The 21897-nt window shown below is 38.3% G+C and overlaps 2 protein-coding genes across 2 annotated transcripts in view; one reads left to right on the plus strand and one right to left on the minus strand.

Annotated features, from left to right (window-relative positions):
* Window positions 1-1340: 1340 nt before the first annotated feature.
* LOC139716752 (KICSTOR subunit 2-like) lies at window positions 1341-15078 on the plus strand. The gene is made up of 11 exons (XM_071628285.1): window positions 1341-1445; window positions 3355-3501; window positions 4448-4626; window positions 5995-6081; window positions 6654-6846; window positions 7725-7823; window positions 9436-9530; window positions 11328-11493; window positions 12274-12381; window positions 12982-13093; window positions 14970-15078. Exons 1-11 carry the CDS (start codon window positions 1362-1364, stop codon window positions 15032-15034), a joined length of 1335 nt encoding a protein of 444 aa, XP_071484386.1. The 5' UTR covers window positions 1341-1361; the 3' UTR covers window positions 15035-15078.
* A 6214-nt stretch (window positions 15079-21292) lies between these two features.
* The window catches only part of LOC139716704 (FAST kinase domain-containing protein 1, mitochondrial-like), a 56733-nt gene continuing 56128 nt past the window's right edge, over window positions 21293-21897 (minus strand). The window contains exon 14 of the mRNA XM_071628234.1: window positions 21293-21361. Coding sequence (XP_071484335.1) covers window positions 21293-21361 — 69 coding nt within the window. The remainder of the gene's footprint in view (window positions 21362-21897) is intronic.

Here is a 21897-nt window from a genome sequence, read left to right on the forward strand (position 1 = left end):
ATTCATGTTTTGAACATTCCTAAGTGAGACATTGAGAAACCTCTTATGAAATATGAAAGAGCATGTGATTTTAAGAAGGATTCAACGTTTATTGATGAAAATTGGTTTTCAAATGGCTGAGATATCCAAAAAAGTGATAATAATAAAAGGCGACAGGCCACGTCTTTTATTAGGATCTCTTAGTTTCACCTTGTTTTTGGATATCTAAGCCATTTCAAAACCGATTTTCATCAAATAAACTTTTGATACCCTTTACAATTGCATGCTCTTTGACATCTCATAGAGTGGTTTCTGAATATCTCGCAAAACGTTAAAAGCTAAATCCTCACCTCGACCAGAACTATACACACCCTTTAACAAGTAGAAAATTAAGACAACACAGAAGAGACAAGAGCATAATGCTTTTGTTCTATCTGCTTTAAAGACATCTATAACTGAGTTCTGTAAAGACTGAACTGAGATCATCATAAAAGGGTTTGAATGTTCTACATAAAGCTTTGCTTTTGACTTACCAGCGGTAGTACAATATCTCTCATGTAAATATATATATTTGTACACATTTTGTGATATATATATATATATATATATGTATATATATATGTATATATATATATATATATATATATATATATATATATATATATATATATATATATATATATATATATATATATATATATATATATATATATATATATATATATATATATATATATATATATATATATATTGTTGTGGGTGTTGTTGGTTTCATGCTCCCCTCTCATTCTGTTTGCCAAGCCAGCTCGGAGCTAGTGGTCGATATAGTGGTCATGAATCTCAACTTATTCATAAAAATGAGAACAGTGGTAATAAAAATTGTAATTGCAATATTTGTGGTGGTTTTGTTGATAGGCGTAGGTTCCTACAGGTTAATTTTATTATGCAACAGTTAAGATGAATATCAAATGATTTTTTTTCTTTATTACATTTTTCTATGTTTTTTGTTTTGTTTTTATGTTGTTGTTGTTGTTGTTTTTTTTTTGTTTTTTTTTGGCTATCTTGTACACATTTTGATGTATTCATGGTCTTTTGTTTTTTCAATGTCCGCAATTCAGCCTGCGGGCTGCGATGGATATGACAATACCTTTTCAATTCAAGATTTTCAATCACTGAACTCGGTCGTAGAAACATATCGTACTGTCACTAGTAATGCCGTAGAGGGCAGAATTTCTACAGCACGATCAAAATATCAAAGTTTATCTGCTGTAACAGGTTAGATAGATCGACGGGAAGCTCAGCAAAACGCAGCTGGACAAACCTTGGATGTTTTGGTAAACTACAGTAGGTGCTAATGTAGTTGCGCTCTCAAAGAGACCAACATGAGTGCCAATCATGAAGCTGTCCTTGCAGACTGCTTTGAGAAGCTGAGTCAGCTCATGTTCGACAAAGTGAAAGAATTGTTGGTGAGTGCCTTACGAGCAAGTGTTACAACCCCACATACGCATATTCGCGTTAGTGCAGGGGCTACCAAGAAGATGATAGAAATAAGAAAAATGTTTTAGCATTAGAGGTCTAACTTTACTACCTGGCTGCTTTTATCAGGAACTCAGGTATGGTTGGGTGTCTAGTAAATTTACATCGATAGAAACTTAAAATATCTCCCAACTTACCTGACGTTTTACTTTATAAAGAAAATACTCTGAATTCACAAGCGCGCACACGCAGACAATTCCCCGTAGACGGCAATAGAAAGATAGCCAGGCCGCTGATTGGCTGATCGCCCGATCGCCCGGCCGGCCGCTTCACCACACTGCGTGGTGTGTGAGATCCACTACTCCGTGTGGATTGGTGTGGTGTACACAATGCGCTGCAATCAACGTGCGTGCTTGCCATCGTGTTATGTAGTGGCTATGGCGGCAAGCACGACTGAAGAGCTCCCATCGGTACACGACGCTACACAAACCACACAATATGGCGACTAATTTGCATCGTGGTGTTGAGCTTCTTATGTGTGTCGCTCCACACCCGTACATGTCGCTACCATACAAATCGCATGTATTGATACACACACACCAACGAACACATCGAACTACTTCACAAATTCGTACCTTAAAAATCATGTAAAAATATGACATCAAATTTCAAACACAACGATAGCTTCGCTGAATACATGGTTACACCAAAGGAGGAAAATATTTTGCCAAAAATTGAAGACTTGATGTGAAAATGCCGAGTTTGGTACCAAACTGTTCGGACCAATCGCTCTGGAAATCATCGCACACATATGTTATAACGTTGTGGGAAAATATGTAAATGACATGGGTAAAGAGCCAATGATGATGCAGCTTCGGTGTAGCTCCCGATTCATGAATGAAAAATGACGTCATGCTAATGCGAGTGAGGGCAGTAGCGAATCGCGCATGCGCGGCTTGCCTGTGCATATGTTCTACGTGGCGCATTGAAAATGCAATTTTTGGTAAATTTAATTTATATCTAACGTTAGAGTAATACACAAGTGCTATCGCACCATTTTTCGGACACTTTCAATAAGCTTTTCTGCAACATTTGTTCAACTTGAGAGATCTACATACAGAATTATATCTACAACAATGTAGACCTATGTTGAATATATCAAACTACTTTTTCTCAATGCTGATTTTGTAAATGCATCGTCATCATAAAATTTCACAAAATACCCAAATATTATCACCTTGATAATCCCCTGGAATTTGGTCGGCCTCTCCAGAATGCGGACGCGTGCTCTGCGCATTCAATGTCAGTGTGTATACAAGGCCACTGAAAAATGCGTCGCACCATACCTTGTTGGCGCAAGGTTGCATCGGGGATGTTGCAGCGCCCGTTGGTGTCTAAACTCTTACGAGTCAGCACTTGCATCCAACCTCTGTACATTGAGTCACCGCATCGGCACGTACCGGTACATTGATTTTGATTTTCTTTTGTGTGTTTGTCACTGACATACTTGATGGTAGGGAGTGGGGTCATATGGTGGGAGAGGGAGGGAGCAGAAACTGCTGAAGTGCTCTGACACAAGCAGTCATGAGTTTCTCTACATTTTTACATTTTGTAGACTCTACCATTATATATTTCAGCAGTTGAGATTAATCTTAATCATGTCTTCAGGCAACATGAAGCTTCAGATTTATTCCAGCACCAGAGCAAAGAGCCAATTCTGGAGTATTTTCTTTTTGGCAGTAAAGAAGAGTTTATATTTGGGGTACCATAATAGTTTTCGTAGCTTTCTGTTGTGTGGGTTATTTAAAGTTGGACTAGAAATCAGATTGAATCTGTCAGCTTTTGTATAGAGTTTGTGTTTGCCTGTGACTGTTTTTTTTCCTCTGATCTTGTGATCAGGACAAGGAGAAGGAAATCTGCAGGCTGGCTGGAAATGCTGGAGGTAACTGGACAGGGCTCATGAATGCCCTCAACTTTCTTGCTGTAGGTGAAAAGAGCTATGTTTCGCTGGCCTTCCTGGAGTCCAAGTGGTTTAGCAGAAAAGAGGTGAGAGTAGCAGTGAGCTATGGTGATTAGATTGTCTGTTCAGCAGTCAATCTAAATTGCCCAATAGGTGATTTCAAGGTTGGTGCTTGTGCTGGTGTTAGTGTTACATGTATCTCCCGAGCAACTGCCGTAAAATTTGGCGGCAAGAACATTGTACCGAACTTGAAATTACAAATGTGATCATCCCTGGGGGGTTGGTGTTAGCTAAATGGAGGAAAAGCACGTAAATTGTCGACAACAATAGTGGAGCTTGGTTCAGCAGACAATATTTACTTGTAACACCGGTTCCAACACCAACTATCAGAATTACGTCATACTTCTGTGCAGAAACGTGATTATGCACCATGCTCTCTGTCTAAATGCCTTGCATATGAGTACTATAAAGTTATCATTAATGCCATGACTGTTTATGCTTTTTTTTTGTTTTCATCATACTGTAGATACAGATATGGTAACATGAGAACAAATTGATGTAGAATATGTGTGAGTTACCATCACTTCCCCCCTCCCCCCCCCCCCCCCCCCCCGAAAAAAAAGTGTTTTATGCAGGTGTATGTTGCAGAGGTTTCAGATCACTCCGCAACATGACATGAAATGGATCTCAAAATTGTAGGCAATGAGCCATGGCTATCATCTGCCCAACCACAATGTTTATGCAGGTCCAGCTGTGTTGGCAACATTGCCCATATCTGCCATACTGCAGTAATCAAAACTTTCTTTTACAAAATCAGAGATGCACTGTGTCAGCACCAAACTTTGACAAGACCGACCTAATGGCAGTTTTGTCTTGCAGACAACAGGTTGAGAAAAACAAAACATCCATGGGAATTTCTGTTACATTGTCAGGAGATTCACTTTAACTAGAAATATGTACATGGAATTCATTTTAACCTCGTAGGCTAACAGCAGATGATGTTAGATTATGTTCATTTATCTTTGCATGCAGTCGGTGGGCAAGGGCATGTATACAGTGGCCATCGGTGAGCTGCGGCGCGTTGAAGGCAAGACTCAAGAAGCGACCTGGTCACAGGGTGGCCCGGGACAGGTGGCAGCAGACAAGCTGTTGGGTCACTTGTGTGAGCAGCTCTGTCACTTCATCGAAGCAAGGCAGGAAATGATGGCAGTGTATCCATTTGTGGCTAAAGTCACATACTTGCATCGTAACATGACTGAATCAAATGTGTTTTGTATTTACCCATGTACATGCGCATATATAATCTGAAATGCTGAATAAAAAAAATAATAATGATAATAATAATAATGACATTTGCTCCCGCGACAATTAACCTGGTTTTATTTTCTCCAAGGACTTAGGATTAGGGTTAGGGTTTGATAGGGTTTTAGGTTTAGTTTGATGTGGGGATAAGGGTGAGGGTTGGGGTTGTGTGTGTAGATAGAATTTATGTTTGGCGTAACGTGCAGATATTTAATAAGAGCATTTGTTGCATAAACAATTATCATGGAACCATTAGTATCATATACATCATCTCGTTAGAAAAAAAAACCAACTTTACTACACAGGTTCACAGTTTATATCATATATGATGTAAGCTGTGCATATGAAACTCGACAGTAAAAATATGATATCAAACTTGCAGATGTAAGAACAGACTGATGACAATAGTGACATATTCTAGAGCTTGGCATGGACTAGTGTTTCTGAATTAGGACGAAATCTTCTGCCGAGGCAAAGTTTTGGAAAAGCAGTGAGATTCAATATCTATAAAAAAAAATTATAAACCAAATGAAAACATCACTTGGACCGTCACTGGATTTCATCATAATGGATAATCTAATCATATATCATGGCTCGACACTAACTTTTTTGTTTGGTGGCCCGATGGGGCCACCAAAATCCTAAATTTCAAATTTGTGGTGGCCCGAGAGAAAAATTTGGTGTCCCCAAAAAACAATAAAAAACATTAAGTCCATTTTTTTTTTTATTGAGTCAAATATCTAAGTTTTATGATAGTAGGCCTAAGAATTACAAGTTGGACATAACTACTCATGAATAAACTTCAACAAACTTGCAACACTCACTCTCAGGCACTCATTCAGTCCTTTTCATCCATCCTTTAAACAAATTTAACTGCTAATTTCCGGTGCAAAAAGTTACGAATTTATTTACTTACTTTTCAAAAGATTTTGGTGGCCCGAGGCGGGCCACCAAATTTGCCCTTTTTTAAAATTTGGTGGCCCGACTTTCATTTTTGGTGGCCCCGGGCCACCGGGCCACCGATAGTGTCGAGCCCTGCATATATACAAAATTGAATAAAAGTTGTGAGGTATTGTCTTTGCTAACTGTGCAGCCTGTATGAATGAAAGTTAGCTGTTGATGAAAAGATGTTTTGAATTTTATGAAACCCATCACACATAGAAATAGTGTGCGCTGCCCAGATATTGGTTGTCAAGTATCTTAGGACAGTAGAATGCATGCACATTTGAACGACAAGTATGATCTGAGGTGAGTTTTTCCTGACAGCGACTGTTCAGATATGAAAAGTTGAGCAGCCTTGGAATCCAGGGAAGTGACGTTGACTATGGCGAACTGAGGAGCACTGTAGAAGAGATCCTCAATAAGTAAGACTTCAACTATTAATATTCATTTTTGAGATTTACATGTTATGTTGTCAATGAGACATCATCAATTTAATCTTTCTTGACAGTTTCAGTATGTGACCTTATTACACTTGTGAGTTCAATCAAAAGTTTTAGAAAGATAAGAGTCATTCAAAACCTTCTTTCTTTCGTTCTGTCCTCTCTGAGTTGCCGTCAAGGGCTTTCATGTTGAAGATAATCACAGATAATATGAAATCTTGGAGAAAATCTTTGTTGTTGCAATCAGTAGGGAGATACCATAATATACACCTAAATGTAAGGCAAGACCATGTTTAGTTTTCAAAAATCAGAACAGAAGAGTAAATTATGATAGCGATGATGGTGATAATGGTGGTGGTGATGATGATATGGTGGTGATGATGAAGATGGTGATGATGATGGTGAAGGTGTTGATGATGATGATGATGAAGATGATGATAATGATAATGATGGTGCTGGTGATGATGATTGTGATGATAATGGTGATGAATGGGTAGGGTTGCATGGGATGCAATCAATTGGACAAGTTCCTTTGCTGTTTATTCCCTGTACAGAACTTCCAAACGGTTCCATCACCCAGTCCTGGTCCCGCTTCACAACAGCTTCAACGTGGAGCTGGAACTGCTGCGGACCGTCTTCCAGACGGAGTGCCACATGAGGGAGTGGCGATTCCTGCCCGCCCTGCTCCGCCTGCAGGACTCCCACCGCCGCCTGGAAGCCTGGGGGGCAGCCTTTAAAGCCAAGGATGTGAGTCTGGTAGCAGTAGACAAAAGCCGCTGTTTCACCTTGCCATTCTGGCCACAATTTGGCAATTTTCTCAGATCAGGAAGGATCGGGTGAAACATGAGCCAATCTGGGTACAGTATGATGTTAGAATGAGATTTTTTTAACGAGAGCTGAGAACATAGTGAGAGTGGTGCTTAGATCAGGGAGGAGCGGCACAGCAGCAAGACCTCATCGGTGTCTAGTTTACATCCCGTTCTTGTGCCGATGTTACTCTGCTCAGAACGACTTTATTACGCTCATCCCACGGTGTTTACAGTGTCACTACGATCACTCCACTTGCTTTATGATTCAAAATAGGGGCAATTTTGATCAGGGAGATCGGGAAGAAATTTTGAACATGTGATTGCTCAAAATTTGTTCCCGATCTGAAAAAATTCCCACTTCAACCCCGTCCTCCAAATGCTGCTGCTACGATGTTTCTGATTTAAACCAATCCCTCTACACTTTTGCTGCTGTCCGCTGATCTGATAGATCAGGGTAGATCGGGGTCCAGATCGTGATAGTAGAATGGGGGCTTAATCAAATGTTGTCATGTCTGTCTCAGGCAAAGTGATGTCTAATAGCCTCAACTATTAAAAACATAGGGTTTTCGTAATACACTAGTATAGTGCACTATAACGTAAATGTTGTCGTACACACTTTATCAATCAATGTTTTTTCATAGATAGCATATGTATGTAATTGCTATCAGTACCAGTGATGCCTGTTTGGTGCTCTGTAAATCTATGTAGTCGTTACATCACAGTACTATTGTTGTCATTAGGATCATCAAGTTTTGCCTCACCCAATTTTTAACCATTTCGATGATGTTCATTCCTTCATCGTCCCCCTCTCCGCAGCCCAGAAAGAAGCTGTATGCCCTGGTGCAGGTGAAAAACTCTGGTATCCCGCCCCTCTTCTCTTGGCTGGTCAAGATGCAAGGAGCTCAGATATCAAAGGTCAGGGGAGCATGTGTTTTTTATGCCTCCGCAACGAAGTGGCCGGAGGCATTATGTTTTCGGGTCGTCCGTCCGTCCGTCCGTCCGTCCGTACGTCCGTCCGTCCCGTTTTGTTTTTGTCGATATCTCAAGAACCGTGTGGTGGTTTTATATCAAACTTGGTATGAGGGTATATCCTTGGGGGATAATACTTTGTGTGGATTTTAGGGTCACAGGGTCAAAGGTCAAAGGTCACAGGTTATTTTGTGAAAAAAAATGTGAAATTTCATGTTTTTCTCCATATCTCGCAAATGGTTCAAGGTATCTTCATTGAACTTAGTATATATGCTTGTACCGATGGGCAGTGATTATCTAGGGAAGTTGGGGGTCATGGGTCAAAGGTCAGGGGGGTCAAAGGTCAAGGTCAACTCCTGAAAATATCACTACTTTCCTTAAAATGCAATATGTCTGAAGGTTTTTTTTAAAACTTGGTGTATGGCATGTATTACCCAATATATATTTTGGGGGAAGTTTCTTGCCAAAAGGTCAAAGGTCAAAAGGTAAAAGGTCAAGTGAAAGTGCTAAATTGCACTTTTTCCTCCATATCTCGAAAGTAACTCAAGGTATCATCATGAAACTTACATATTTATGCATGTTCAACCTAACAGTGATTCTCTTTGGAACTGTGAGGTCAAAGGTCAAAGGCCAGGTTTAGATAATGCTATTTTCCCATTTGATACTGAAATTATACTTTTTCTCAATACCTTGAAAATTACTCAATACATAAACTTATAAAAGGGTCAAAAGTCAAGTAAAAATCATAAGTTCCCCCAAATACCTGCACTCTGACATTTTAATCATTCATCCAATTGAACCTAGTTCTAGGAAAGTGAACATTCAGCACATTTGTGGCAAACCTGTCATTTTAATATTTTGCCAATTGTGTGAAACTGTCATCACACATTGTCAAGACATTGTACTATAGACCTATTAGGAGAACCATGCATTATGGCGGAGGCATATCAGTAGCCGTAGCGATATATCTAGTTTTTTTACAAGATAGAATGCAGAGATGCATTGTGTTGTGCACATGATGAGAGAGTTCAGGGTTCAAATCCCGCTGTGGCACTTGGGTCCCTTCATCCTCTGCATTTGTCTCTGCTGAGGTGTATTTGGTGGTAGAAAGTTCTAGAATGTTTTAACATAAGCGTTATTGTGGCTGTATTAAACCTGTCTGTGCTTTGAGTGGCGATAAGCACAGATGCCCCTATAGCATTGTACACATTATCCAATGTCTGTGACACAGAAAGGGTTAAAGCGGGCTTGGATAAGGATGATATGTAATGGCACAATTTACCCTGGAATTTACCTGTGAAAATTTACATTTAAAGTTAACAGGGACTTGTCAATTTTTCAAAAATCGTATGTGATTATTATGTCATGGCACAGGTTGCATGGTTACTACCAAGGTGGAAATTTGCTGGTTAGATCTGAGGCAAAATCTATGAAAGTCATGAGTAAAAGGTTAATGTCATTATACAATGAATTCACTAGTATGCCATTAATGTACAGAGATTATATTTGTATATGTTTATATATTAATGTTCATCTTCTTTCTCTGGTGGAATCTCAGTTCAGCCTGTACTTCCACAGCACACTCAGCAAGCAAGCTCCATCAGGTGAAATGAAGTTGCACCTCTCCAACCTCCCCATCGACTACTACAGCAAGTAAGTATCAGTGGGGCTCAGCGACGAGGGCTCAGTGAAAAAGTTTCCTGCCTAAAGATTAAGGCCTTGTTCCGACTGATCGATACGGCAAGAAAATGCGAGAATAACTCTTGACCTCAAGTCGAAGGAATTGGGATTTGAAAATACTGTAAAAGCTGATATTTTTGCACAGGTTTAATTTTCATAATATTCGCAAATCATGAAAACGATATCTTGCGATAATGTCTTAGACCTCCTCATTTGCCAGAATGTCTGTATGCAAAAATTACAGCTTTTACGGTAAGGTCATGTGAGTGTGTAATTTGCTTTTTAACAATTTTTTTTATGCCTCCGCCACAAAGTGGTGCCGTAGACATTATGTTTTCGCGTTGTCCGTCCTTCCGTCCGTCCGTAATGAATTTTGTGGACAGTGTAACTAAAAAAACTTTTGAGGTATCCTAATGGAACTTGGCATGTATGTGTATTAGGGGGTGAAGTTGTGCCTGTTAACTTTTGGGTGCACATGCTCAAGGTCAAAGGTCAAAAGGTCAAGGTCAAATGCTCAAAATTTCACTATTTCCCCCATAGCTATGCAATGCCTGAAGATATTTTCTGAAACTTAGTGTATACATGTATTACCCAATTAAGATTCTCTGGTGAAAGTTTGGGGTCATGAGGTCAAAGGTCAAAAGGTCAGGTAAGATGATAAAATTTCAGTTTTTTCTCCATATCTTGGAAATGGTTCAAGGTTTCTCCATGGAACATAGTATATATCCATGTACTGAGTGGCAGTGATTATCTAGGGAATTTTTGGTTCATGTGGTCGAAGGTCAAGGGAAAACTTCAAAATTTTACTATTTCCGTCATATATATGCAATGTCTGCAGGATTATTTTTTTTTACTTGTTGCATGCATGTATAACCCAATAGAGATTCTCTGGGATTTTTTTTGTTGCCAAAAAGGTCAAAGATCAAAAGGTCAGAGATCGAGTGAAAGTGCTGAACTTTACTTGTTCCTCCATATCTCGGAAGTGGCTCAAGTTATCTTGAAACTTAGTACCTGTTTATGCATGTTCTGCCTGACAGTGATTCTCTTATGAATTTTAGGGTCAAAGGGCAAGGGTCGAAGGCCAGATGAAAATCGTAGCAATTTACTATTCAATACAGAAATTGCACTTTTTCTCCATACCTTGAAAATTACTCATTGCATAAACTTATGAAAGGGTCAAAGTCAAGTAAAAGTCCTAAAATCCCCAAATACATGCTCTCCCATTCATCCAGTTAAACATAGGTCACGGAAGGTGAACATTCAACACATTTGTGACAAATACCTGTCATTTCAATATTTTGCCAAATTTGTGAAAACACATTGTCCACATGTACTATAGACCTATTAGGAGAATCATGCATTATGGCAGAGGCATACCAGTCGCCATAGCGACATTTCTAGTTTCAGGTATGTAACAGGACAGAACAAAGTTCCGTAACAACTAATTGTTGAAAAAGTAGTACAATTCTTCTGCAGAATGGCATCATGACTGTGCTTTGTCAGTCCCGTTTTCTTAAAGAGATTTTCTTGCAAAAGGTCTCTCCTTACCCGGCAAAAATAGTGGGTAATAACTGCAAAGGCTCTGTCAATTTTAAGGAGAAAATGATGATGTTGTTAGAAAAAGGATGTACCAGGCACTTGGAAAACCTGAATAGCAAAGTGATTGTAGCTTCCGAAGGAATTATCCCAATATGGTGTGTGATAGTATGTATCAGTGAGTTAATCGGTCTGAACCAGGTAGAGTCTGCCATTTTTCTCTCTCTCCTCCAGGATTGTGGCTTTCCAGAAGAAGACGGACGCCTACAACATCTCCCTGGTCCTGAACACGCAGGGCTCGGGAATCGCCTTTCAGGGTCTGGGTTACCACTTCCCTGATGACCAGATGCAGCCTCTCACGGGGATGGACAGCTACCCTGCCATCTTCTCCTATCCAAACGTAAGCCAGCATCATTCTCCACACCGATGTATCAGTTGCCGTGACTTCGCATCATCTGCCCGCTATACCGTACCTAAATAAACAGTGGTACCTTACCTTGATACCTTGATGTAGTAATCCCTTGAAGCAGCTTGTACATGAAGCTATACTGGGATGAACTCGAACTGTGTGTCATGGTTGCAGCATTATATATGTTTTCTGGTTACCAGTGTGAGTGTGCAATGTGCAATCTACATGATTGTAACCAGGTATACAAAAGTTGTATTTGTGTAAGATTTTTGACCTACACATTGTCTCCATAGCAGCCATTATCATTAACTATTTCATTTCATCATCATCTTTACCGTTTGTGCTATGGCATTACTAGCATCATCATTACTGTTGTTGTTATTGTCATCTTTAAACTGACATGAGATATACAATGTACTTTTGTACACACACTGTTTACGATTGCAAAATTGTTGAGACACAGTGATTACATACATTTCACAAGAAAAAAAAATTGTTGTTGTGTGAGAAAATTGATCTGTGAATGTTACTACAATGTATGAACCTGGAGTACCGTGTATGGTATGAACCAGTCAGTGCATTGTGCACTTAAAGATGTCACAGAACTAGTCCCGATTCAGAGTTTGCTTGTTTGATTGCTTGCTTGTTTGTTTGTTTGTTTGTTTTGTTTTTTGGAGCATTGTAATATGCTTGATCATCTGCCAATCAGATAGATGTCATAATAAATTAAATAGCAAGGAATTTAATTTCATGTTCCCTCTGACCATCTAGGAACGGCCTGCCCACCTGTGGCCAGACATCGTGATGCTGATCATGACGAAGCATGAGTCAGCCTCTCTGGACAGCATCACCTATGAGATTGACAAGATTAGCAAACAGGTACATGTATGTCTACCTCGCAGGATGATCTCAGCTTTAAAGGGCCTCTCCGTCCACTTCCTGTTTGAATTGGTTTACACAGAAAGAGTTAAAATCACGCAAACAGAGAGTTAGAAGTTCCATCATATTTGGATGTGAAATGTTTGAGATTTAAAGTTTCACAATCAGGTCAGGTGAGGACAGATAATGATGTCATAGCCTCACAACTCTCCTATTGGCCAGCAAATCTTCAATAGATTTCCCATTTGGAAAATAAATCAAAAAGAAAAACCTGCTTTTTTTCTAAAGAAATATGTAAATATGTGTAATTCTGTTTATGTTTTCGTTGTCCTGCAGTAATGTCAAAAACTGTTTTAATTTCTTCATCCAGCAATGGCAGCACTGAAACTTTAAAGATTCATAACGTTTGAGTAGATTGTCCTTTTTTTTTTCCTCAAACTTCACTGATGTGTTCTACAAATATTGCAGCATTCACTTAAATCCACATATATCTTTGGATGAACTTATTCTTTAAACTGGGACCAAGTGCTTTGATTTTTGACAGTTTTGTTTTGTTTTGTTTTTTCTGTTTTTGTTTTTGTTCTTTTTTTCTTCCTGTAGCCCCAGCAGGTGACCTATTTCATCGGTCACATTGACCGAAGGATGAGTCTAGTGGTCATCTTTGAGAGCAAAAAGTCTGAGAAGGATTCCAACACCAGAAGCTTTATCCAAGGTGGGGGTTTGTACCAAGTAGAGTGAATTCCTCTTTCATTTAGGTTGACTTTCATTCATAGATGACATCAAATCTCAGTCATACCATTACATGGTCCTACTCCGAATGGACTTTCAACGAATCCAACCACTTTGAAGTAAATTTGTAGGAGAGCCGCCATCACCGTACATATCACATCATGTGCATTCATTCAGATATCTTGAAAATGATGATTGTGTAACCATGCATCACCGCTGACAATAGAACCGTTTCCCTAATTTGGTTTTATTTGGCTGATTCACCTTGAAATAAACACCAATGATGAGAAGTACTGTAGCAAATCTCAGAAAATGACTTATTTTGTGTCATTGGATTAGAAATTACTGATTTGCTTGCTATCGCTGACGCATATGACCTTGCTATTAAAATCATAACACATACTATGTGCATGTCCTTATCCCTTACTGTCTCTTTTTAGTGTGGAAAAAAAGTGTGAAAACTTTGGAAAAAGGAGATAGCAAATCATAGAAAAGAAGCTGCCAAAATGTTTGCTTTCTCTTCTAAAGTACATGAATATTGCTAATGAAAATACTTGAGCGGTAATATTACGATACATACCACAACAGCACATGCATTTTGCTTGATTTTAAGAGAATTATCACATTTTGCATATGTAGTTTATAGATTTTTCAAAGTTGCATTTTGTTTTGCTCCAGCTTGCAGGTGACGGCGATCATGATATCAAAGCAGGGAAGAATGTTTAAAATGCTGTTGTGACAATTTTGACATAGACAGAGACATGCATTAGTTAATGAGAGATGAATGTCAGTGTGTAGTAGGTCCTTGGTCATACCAAGGAGGTTCAAGAGGTGGCGTCACAACTACTGTAGTGTTATTCCCTTTGTACCCATGTTTAATGCAGCCTCTCAGAAATATTTGAAGTATGTAGTGTCTTCATCCAGCCATGGTTTCAATGAAACTTAAAGAAAATTTTGAGTTTAGAATGAATAATCAAATTTTTCTCAAGTCTCACTGATGTGTTCTACTACTACTGCTGCATTCACTCAATCCACACAGTGAACTTGTTCCTTTTATAATCATGTGGCCTTCAATCTCCATGCTACCTACACAATGCCGTGCCCAAGTGTAGTGTTGATCATGCCAATCATTAAACGTGGGGAGCATCGGTTTCAAGGTTGTGATTGATACTCGCAAGGTTTTGCACAATGGTTTGAAGGTCTTGAGTGACACTTTTGTGGTTTTGTTCGTCAGTTTCAATGTCTGTCCAGACATTGTCAAGACATTGTTGTGAATGACAAGTTCAAAAACCTCGGTAGTGCTACACGGGTTCACAGTATTGAGTAAACAGTTCAGGAGGTTCTTCAAAATCATCCATTTTAGTAAATACCATGAGATGTTTTGCTAGTCATGCAAACTATTTATGTGATTGCTGTTAGTGCAATTCTGCAAAAGTATCCATTTATTTTGCTGATTTACTTTAAAATATTGGGGGGTTTTTTCTGCCCCTTTCCACAGCCCGTTATAATCCTCTTGTTCATGATACTGCTGATCCGTATTTGTCTTCAAATTCTCTTGAATCTGTGGCACATTACCAGAGCTATCACGAGTGAATATGTTTTTGTCAGTACTTATCATCCAACATAAAAAATCATGCTTTGAGTGCATGTATCCTAAATTTGGTTCAGCATGATATACGGAGGCAAATTTCCAACTGGTGAATCAAGAGTTTTTACCTTCAGATTTTATCTTATTTATCATTATCTTAAAAAAAAAAAAATTCATGAGTATGTGTTAAGATGTGCAGATGTTGGCAGCCCCATATGCTGATAAACGTTACCACAAAACTCTCTTCCCAATCTTTTCTCACCATGTCCAGATATGTGCACTCTCCTGCGAGGGAGCAAGCTACTGGCCAGCCTGCGGCCAGGGGTGAAGAGCTGATGAGACCGCGGCTGAGCCAGGAACGGGCATCTGCCAAATACGAGGATGAGCCCAGACTGGGCAGAAAACGTCCATCGCTTCCTCTTCATTGATTGCTCTCTGAGAGCCAAAGGGGATGACTGTGCTCGTCGTGTGCAAAGCAGAGCATTCTTGCCATGTATCAGCAGTACACTGTATGTCGGGACTGTGGCATTTCTTCCAAGGAAAGGAATAAAATCTGCCCGAGACGATAGATTGCACAGTGATGTTGAGCCTCGTGTGTAGAGTACGCTGAAATTATCTTGGAATCTGCAGCAGTAGCTGCTATAACGGTCCTGTCATGACATATACGTGCAATGTAATATTTAAAGATTATCATCATTGTGTTATCAACTCACACTACTACTCTTCTTCTTTTTACAGGCAAGGTTTTTGGAATGTGCTGAAAAAGCATGGGCAGAGCTGAACAAACCCCCATTTATTGTTCCATCTTCACTTAAATCACATTCTCATTGGATTGTTGCGTTTGGAAAGAACATATTGTTTTCCTCATCAAACTTTTTTCTTCTGATGAAATTGGAAGCAAGGATAGAAAGGAAATATTTTTGCTGTTAAAATTTTAATTCCATTTTACTGAACGATATTGGGCTCTTACTGATGATTGGAGGACAATGACTTGCTTGAAGAATACATGTGTACCTTCTAACACTTATTAAGTTACTTTGCTTTATAAGCAGCAATATACTGACCTGTTTGACAGGAATTCTTGAGAAACTTGTGGCAGGTACAAAGTGCAGAATGTATGAAATTCGTATTGAGTTCCGTGCTTTGCCTTACCGAAAAGAACAGTTGACCATATGCACAAGCAGAATCCATTTCAACCAAAGAAGTGCTTTCACATTGTATACGTTGATCTGTGCAATTGTTTGAAAGTGACTTCTGTGCAAGTTGATTTCATAGTTCACTTGCCGAGAGTAGCAAGAACAACAGAACACAAGCCAGAATCTGGTGATAAGCAAGGACAACTTTTAGTGCTGTGTTCAAAATCAACCGTAATAGCAATACATGTATTTCAAACTTTGTGAAGTGATGTATGTGTAACATGTATGTATGTATGCAAGAACAAGAATAAAAGTATATATATAATTGTACAAGAAATGACTTCCTCATTGTCTATATGTAGAGCAGCTTTTGTCTAAAATCCTACCCGGTCGTTTTCCATTTTCTAATCAATCATATCAATTTCACAGCATCAATGTCATCATCATTGCTGACGTCATCATTACTCCACTGTCATCATCATCCTCATCAACATTGCACTCGTCATTGCAAGAAATGTAAAAGCATTTTGTGCCCAGACCTGTGAAACCTGTCAGCTTTTTCTAGCACCTCAATCACACTTCATACTTTTAGAAGTAAAGACTAAAATTTTACTGTGTTCATTATTGCTCATAAAAATTAATCCCAATAAAGCGTGTTGCAAGCAGCTCATCTACTGTCTGAAGTGCTGGACAACGTGTGACACCAGCCTACCAGATAAAAACATACACCTGGACATGAGAAGTTTGTTACTTTTGTTACTTTTAATATAACCACAATCGGCAGGTCTGACACGCTTGATAAATTGCCTGCTGTGATGAAGCGTATGGTTAATTACTTGCCAAATCTCCTTTGTTACATCTGTTTTTTGAGTTATTCAATATTTTGTGTCTAGTGTCATCTGTAGATTGAAGAGAGGAGTAAGCATCAAGAAACTTGACAAGGTGATTAATTTTCCATAAACATACCTTGATTTTGAACTGCTATGTTTCTACAATTTTGATTGATATGCACCAGAGTTAAGATTTATTGCGTACAAAAAAAATCAGTATTTTTGCATCACTGTAAATCAATGAAAATCAATCAAAAGAAACTGACTCTTCCATAATTGAAAAGGAACCTACTGGTAGCAATATACTTGCATATCTTAAGTTTAATTTCATGTGACATTTTCACCAAAAGAAGAGAATGTACACAAATTTTGCAGGCAGCTACGCATGACTTTTATTTACGTTGAAAGACACCTATACATTGTACAAGCAGATTACACACTTGTAACACTTGATTTTAACAGCACATACAAATACACATACATGTAGACTGTACATATGTTTTATGTAATAAACAATGCCCTCTCAACAAAGAAGAGATTTCGTATCTTGTCACCAGTGATTAAGTCCATTGGCCATTCAGTAAAATTTGCAAGAGTATACTGCGTAATTTCCAGTTTGAGAAGTCCACATTCAGCAAAGAAGGAAGACAGAAGTTTCAGGCAGCACACCTGCCGAACATAAAAGCTTTGACACCAACAGTGTGCACAGTTGGCAGTGGTCATACACACCACAGTGGTGCCACAATAAGTTGCTGAAACATGCTGGACCTTGACATGTCTCCGTAATAAGTTTCCGCAATTGGTACATATCTGATCTGCTCTTTTGTAGGAGAAGGTTATTTTTTTTTTCAGCATTTGCAAAGTTTTGGGTGAATGTTTCTCCTCAAATCAGCTTCTACCTTCTTCACTGTATTAATGCCTGTACAAGTACATGTATGATGGATTTCCTTTGTGTGTATTACAGAAAGAAAATCTTCATATATTCTTAGTAAAGCCAATGTATTCAAAAGTTAATTTTTCTGCAATTAATTTTGTTTGTATGCTGGAGTTACTATCCTGATGTAGGACCTACACATTAATATCAAAGACTTGCAACTCTTCCAGACCTGGGCCTCAGCAATTCAAAGGAAATCAATTGTATTCTTTTTTCCCCCATATTTGTTTGTTTGTTGGTTTTTATTCATTCTAAACCTATTTTGATTATGCTTGAGGTCATAGTGATAAAGGGAAACTGAATAACCTTAGGTTAACGTCAGGTGATATAGAAATTCTACTGAATTCGAGCATACGTTGTTCTTGTTACATTGCCTGCGTTTGAAGTACAAGTTCACCAAACAAAAATAATAATAATAATAATACAAATACTTCTCAGCATTTAGAATATGATTTAAATCTTGTAACTGCCTTCAACAAATTAATTCATTAGAGCAACTATGAGAAATATGCAGCAACTTTAGCATGGACATTGTACAAAATAGTGAAAAAGTCAGTATAATTAAAATGTGGCTGACAGTGACAAGTGTTCTAATTAACTAATCTAGAATGTGCTCGAAGATTATTGTATTTAAAACAATGGACAATACGGCTACAGTACCTCTTACAAAGAAAATGCCTACATAATTATTTTCCTAGCCACACCCTATAACTTTCACTGGTGCATAATAAAAGGGCACCCATAAAATCGCCAATGCAGAAACATCGCCACAAATATATTACGCAGTTGCATTTAAACTTGGGCTCTATTCATGTCAATTCATCTCAGGAGATTTGAAGAAAGTTACAGATAGGATGCTCATGCATTACTATACAAGATTGCTTTCTACATGTATTTGATCAATACCATTGACATGGTAGAAAGAAATGAATACGAACAAGGCAAACCTCATGGTATATTCAAAACAACAGACCTTGACTCTACAGTACAGTGCTTCATCAATGTCGCACTGATATTTAAATGTAAAGTAAAAAATATCTAAGCATTTCATAATCAAATACATTGTACAATGCAACTAATTGACAAAGAATTATCTACAATGAAAACATCTCGACGGAAGAATTTCATGAATTTGTACATTGTACAATGTAGATGAATTTTCCCCATGATCAAATTACTCAGAGATATATCATTTTTTCTCTTATTATTAAATGTCTATAAACTACAAAACAAACACAAACTACATGATTTTACTCTTTACGCATACACTCTTACACCACAAGACAAATGCTAGTATACACATGTACTACACTGTTCTATCTCATTCAGGTCTGTTGAAGCACAGCTGATACACTGACAAACACAAGTCATTCATTTGAGAGCAAGAAGATCATTGAACCCATGGTTGAAAATACAAATGAACATTTTGCATTTAGTGCCCTTTTGCTTCAAATCACAATAAAAGTTCAAATACATGTCAATGCAATACACATGAATGAGAGCAGAAGTTCAAGTGTAAAGATGATTAAAAAAGTATTGAATTCTCATACACTTCCTCATCGGTACATATGCCCCATAATTTTGACTGCTATAATTTGATGACAAAATGAAACCAAGAGATGGACTCGGTTTGTTTGTAATGCCCGAGGAATGTAGTCTTGTGTCTACCACAATTTGATTTATGAGTATACATGATTATGATTCTACAGTCAACCCTGCACAAGTCACAGCCATTGGGACTAAGAATAGGGCTTTCATCATATCTTAGCATTCAATAGACATTGAATATTGATTCCAGCCGAATTCAGATTTGTGAGGAGTTTACCATACTTTCATACACAACATGAGGTACATATGTATAAATCGACATTTTAAGCATAGAGATACAGCAATATCTTGTTACTTAATACAAGGCACACCACAATTTGATGGGCAGTGGACTTATGTGGGTTAATGGTTGAACACAATGAAGTTCCTAATTTTCACAGATATGATGTAAAATGCAATTTCTGACTTCAGCTCTAACGAATGTTTAGATATATATGATGGCAAATGTCTTGAAGTACAGTGTACATGATATAATGATAAATATGTGCATTATACTGATTATCACAAATTTGTTCTCTATAATCTACTTTTACAATTCATTCCAAATTGTAATTCTATCATTATTATTCATATCTTCATTGCAGAATTTCTACTAGTTGCCATGGCTATAATGCTGAAATCTTTAGAAAAAAATAATGATCTTTTCTTTAATCTTTCATGTGATGTGGCCCTGAAATTTTGTTACTATAAAGTACAACTACATGGACTTGTTGTCTTGGATTCATTAAAAACATGAACAAAATAAGACCAAAAAAAAGGAAACATTTAATATCAAACTCCTGGCTATTCAGAGTCAGTTCAGCAGCAACTGAACGGGAAGATATATGATGTGTGTCACAGCCTTTCAATACGCGACTCAGCACTTTTGGCAGTATAAATAGGCATCACTGCTAATTCATGTGCACGCACATACATAGTTTCAACAAGTCATTGCTACTGGCAGCACCAGGACACAACCAACATCAATCAAAGTTTGCACATTGCTGAGTAGAGTTGCTTGCTTTTTCATCATCTGTTTCCTTTCAAGCTCTGTATCAGAGCCTGTACACCTAATTCGCCATGTGGTAATCTGTGGGCACATAAACACGAGGGATGGTGCACTTGCAGTTTGTGTGGATGAAGAGTGTAAAGTTGATGCAATCTATGCGAGGTAATTAGTGGTAAATCAAAATTAAATTCACTTTCCTCTGAGTGATCTGATCTTCAAATTTTTCTGTATACCTTCCAAGGTTTACAAACCAGAGAATGGCTATGTTCTACAGTGAGGGTGAAGGGGTTAATGGTACAGACTACATACGTATTTTTGACAACTCTAAAACAGGATATGTATGCTATGTGTTTGTTTCTTTTAAAAAAGGCCCAATAAATACATTGACGATATATGACATATGCAAACAATCATGATGGATATACACATGACCATATTGTAGAGTATATGGAATCCGTAATAGGAAGCCTAGAATTGAGAATGATGTATTGCATGAATGATATTCGATCCCATCTATGCCATGAACGAACACTGTGTGATGGTCTGTGATAGCTTCATTCACGTACACATAAAATGTTGCTTCTAATGATCTACTCTATACACTGACTACACTCGTATACCTCTTTTGTTTCGATCGCTGCCACACCCTCTGCCCACCATCTACCGTTTTTTTTTTTACGTTCGGACGAAGCCCGCGTTACGCTGATCGTTCTTGTTGCCAGACTCCTCAAAGAATATGAAATCCTGGAGCGGATGTGGTTTTGTAAGGAGGATTGTTACAAGTAATCCCACACAAAAGAATGAGGGAATTGGGGGGGGGATGCAGAAATAGAGAAGGGATACAAAAGAGTAATACAGGAATATAAGAAGAGCATTTGGAAGAGACAAGAATAATTGGAAGTGAGAGAGTGAAAGGGGGGGGGGGAGTAAGGCAACCAGGAGTGACATATAATGATAATGAAGGCCAGAGAAGAAAAAAGAGAGATAGAAATAAAAATTGTTACTTATGTTCATTTTCTACATTTATGAAGTAGTATATTATGTACATTTTCTACTCTATTCCCGTCCTCGCGCCAACGGAACGCCTTCCTCGGGAGCTCACATTTTGACGAAGCCCGCCTTTCGCTGGTCGTTCTCTTTCCCCGACTCCTCGAAGAAAATGAAGTCCTGCAGAGAGAAGCGCACAAGGACGAAAAAAAAAAGACGACAGCAACGCGACAGATAACACACAGACAACGAAACAAACACACACAAACAAGGAGGAAGATGGAATGGAGAAATGAGGGAGAGAGATCAAAGTTGAGGTGCGGAGGAAACATCAAAGAAGGTGATGATACGTAGAACAAACACACAAGGACAAACGAGGATAAACATACAATTTGACATGAGAAAGGACAAACACGCAGGAGATAGGAGATTGAAAGAGAGAAACAAAAAAAAATTTGACATTTAATATCGGACTCTGTGAAAATGCTATAATATTGTGGTACACAATGCATTGGGTATTCAGAAATAGGGGTAAATATAGTACACTTTGATTTACTGCAGGACCCCGTATGACTTTGCGGATGGGCTCACACAGATATTGTTATCATGTTGACATTTGAATTGATGGTTTTTCACAGATGACAAACTTTCAGCGCTGCCATGGGCATATGACAGAACTCTGAGCAGATCAATCAAAATGAGAGTCACGCAAATAT

The sequence above is a fragment of the Diadema antillarum genome, unplaced genomic scaffold (genome assembly GCF_040938485.1).
Source record: "Diadema antillarum isolate AM-2024a unplaced genomic scaffold, OU_Dant_1.0 scf00000069, whole genome shotgun sequence".
NCBI classification, from domain to species: domain Eukaryota; kingdom Metazoa; phylum Echinodermata; class Echinoidea; order Diadematoida; family Diadematidae; genus Diadema; species Diadema antillarum.

Excerpts from the sequence above, each read along its gene's own strand:
- LOC139716752 (XM_071628285.1), top strand. The coding sequence starts at position 1,362 with ATGAGTGCCAATCATGAAGCTGTCCTTGCAGACTGCTTTGAGAAGCTG. Across the intron at positions 4,627-5,994 it reads AGGCAGGAAATGATGGCAGT|ATATGAAAAGTTGAGCAGCC; the intron begins GTATCCATTTGT and ends GCGACTGTTCAG. Across the intron at positions 6,082-6,653 it reads GTAGAAGAGATCCTCAATAA|AACTTCCAAACGGTTCCATC; the intron begins GTAAGACTTCAA and ends TTCCCTGTACAG.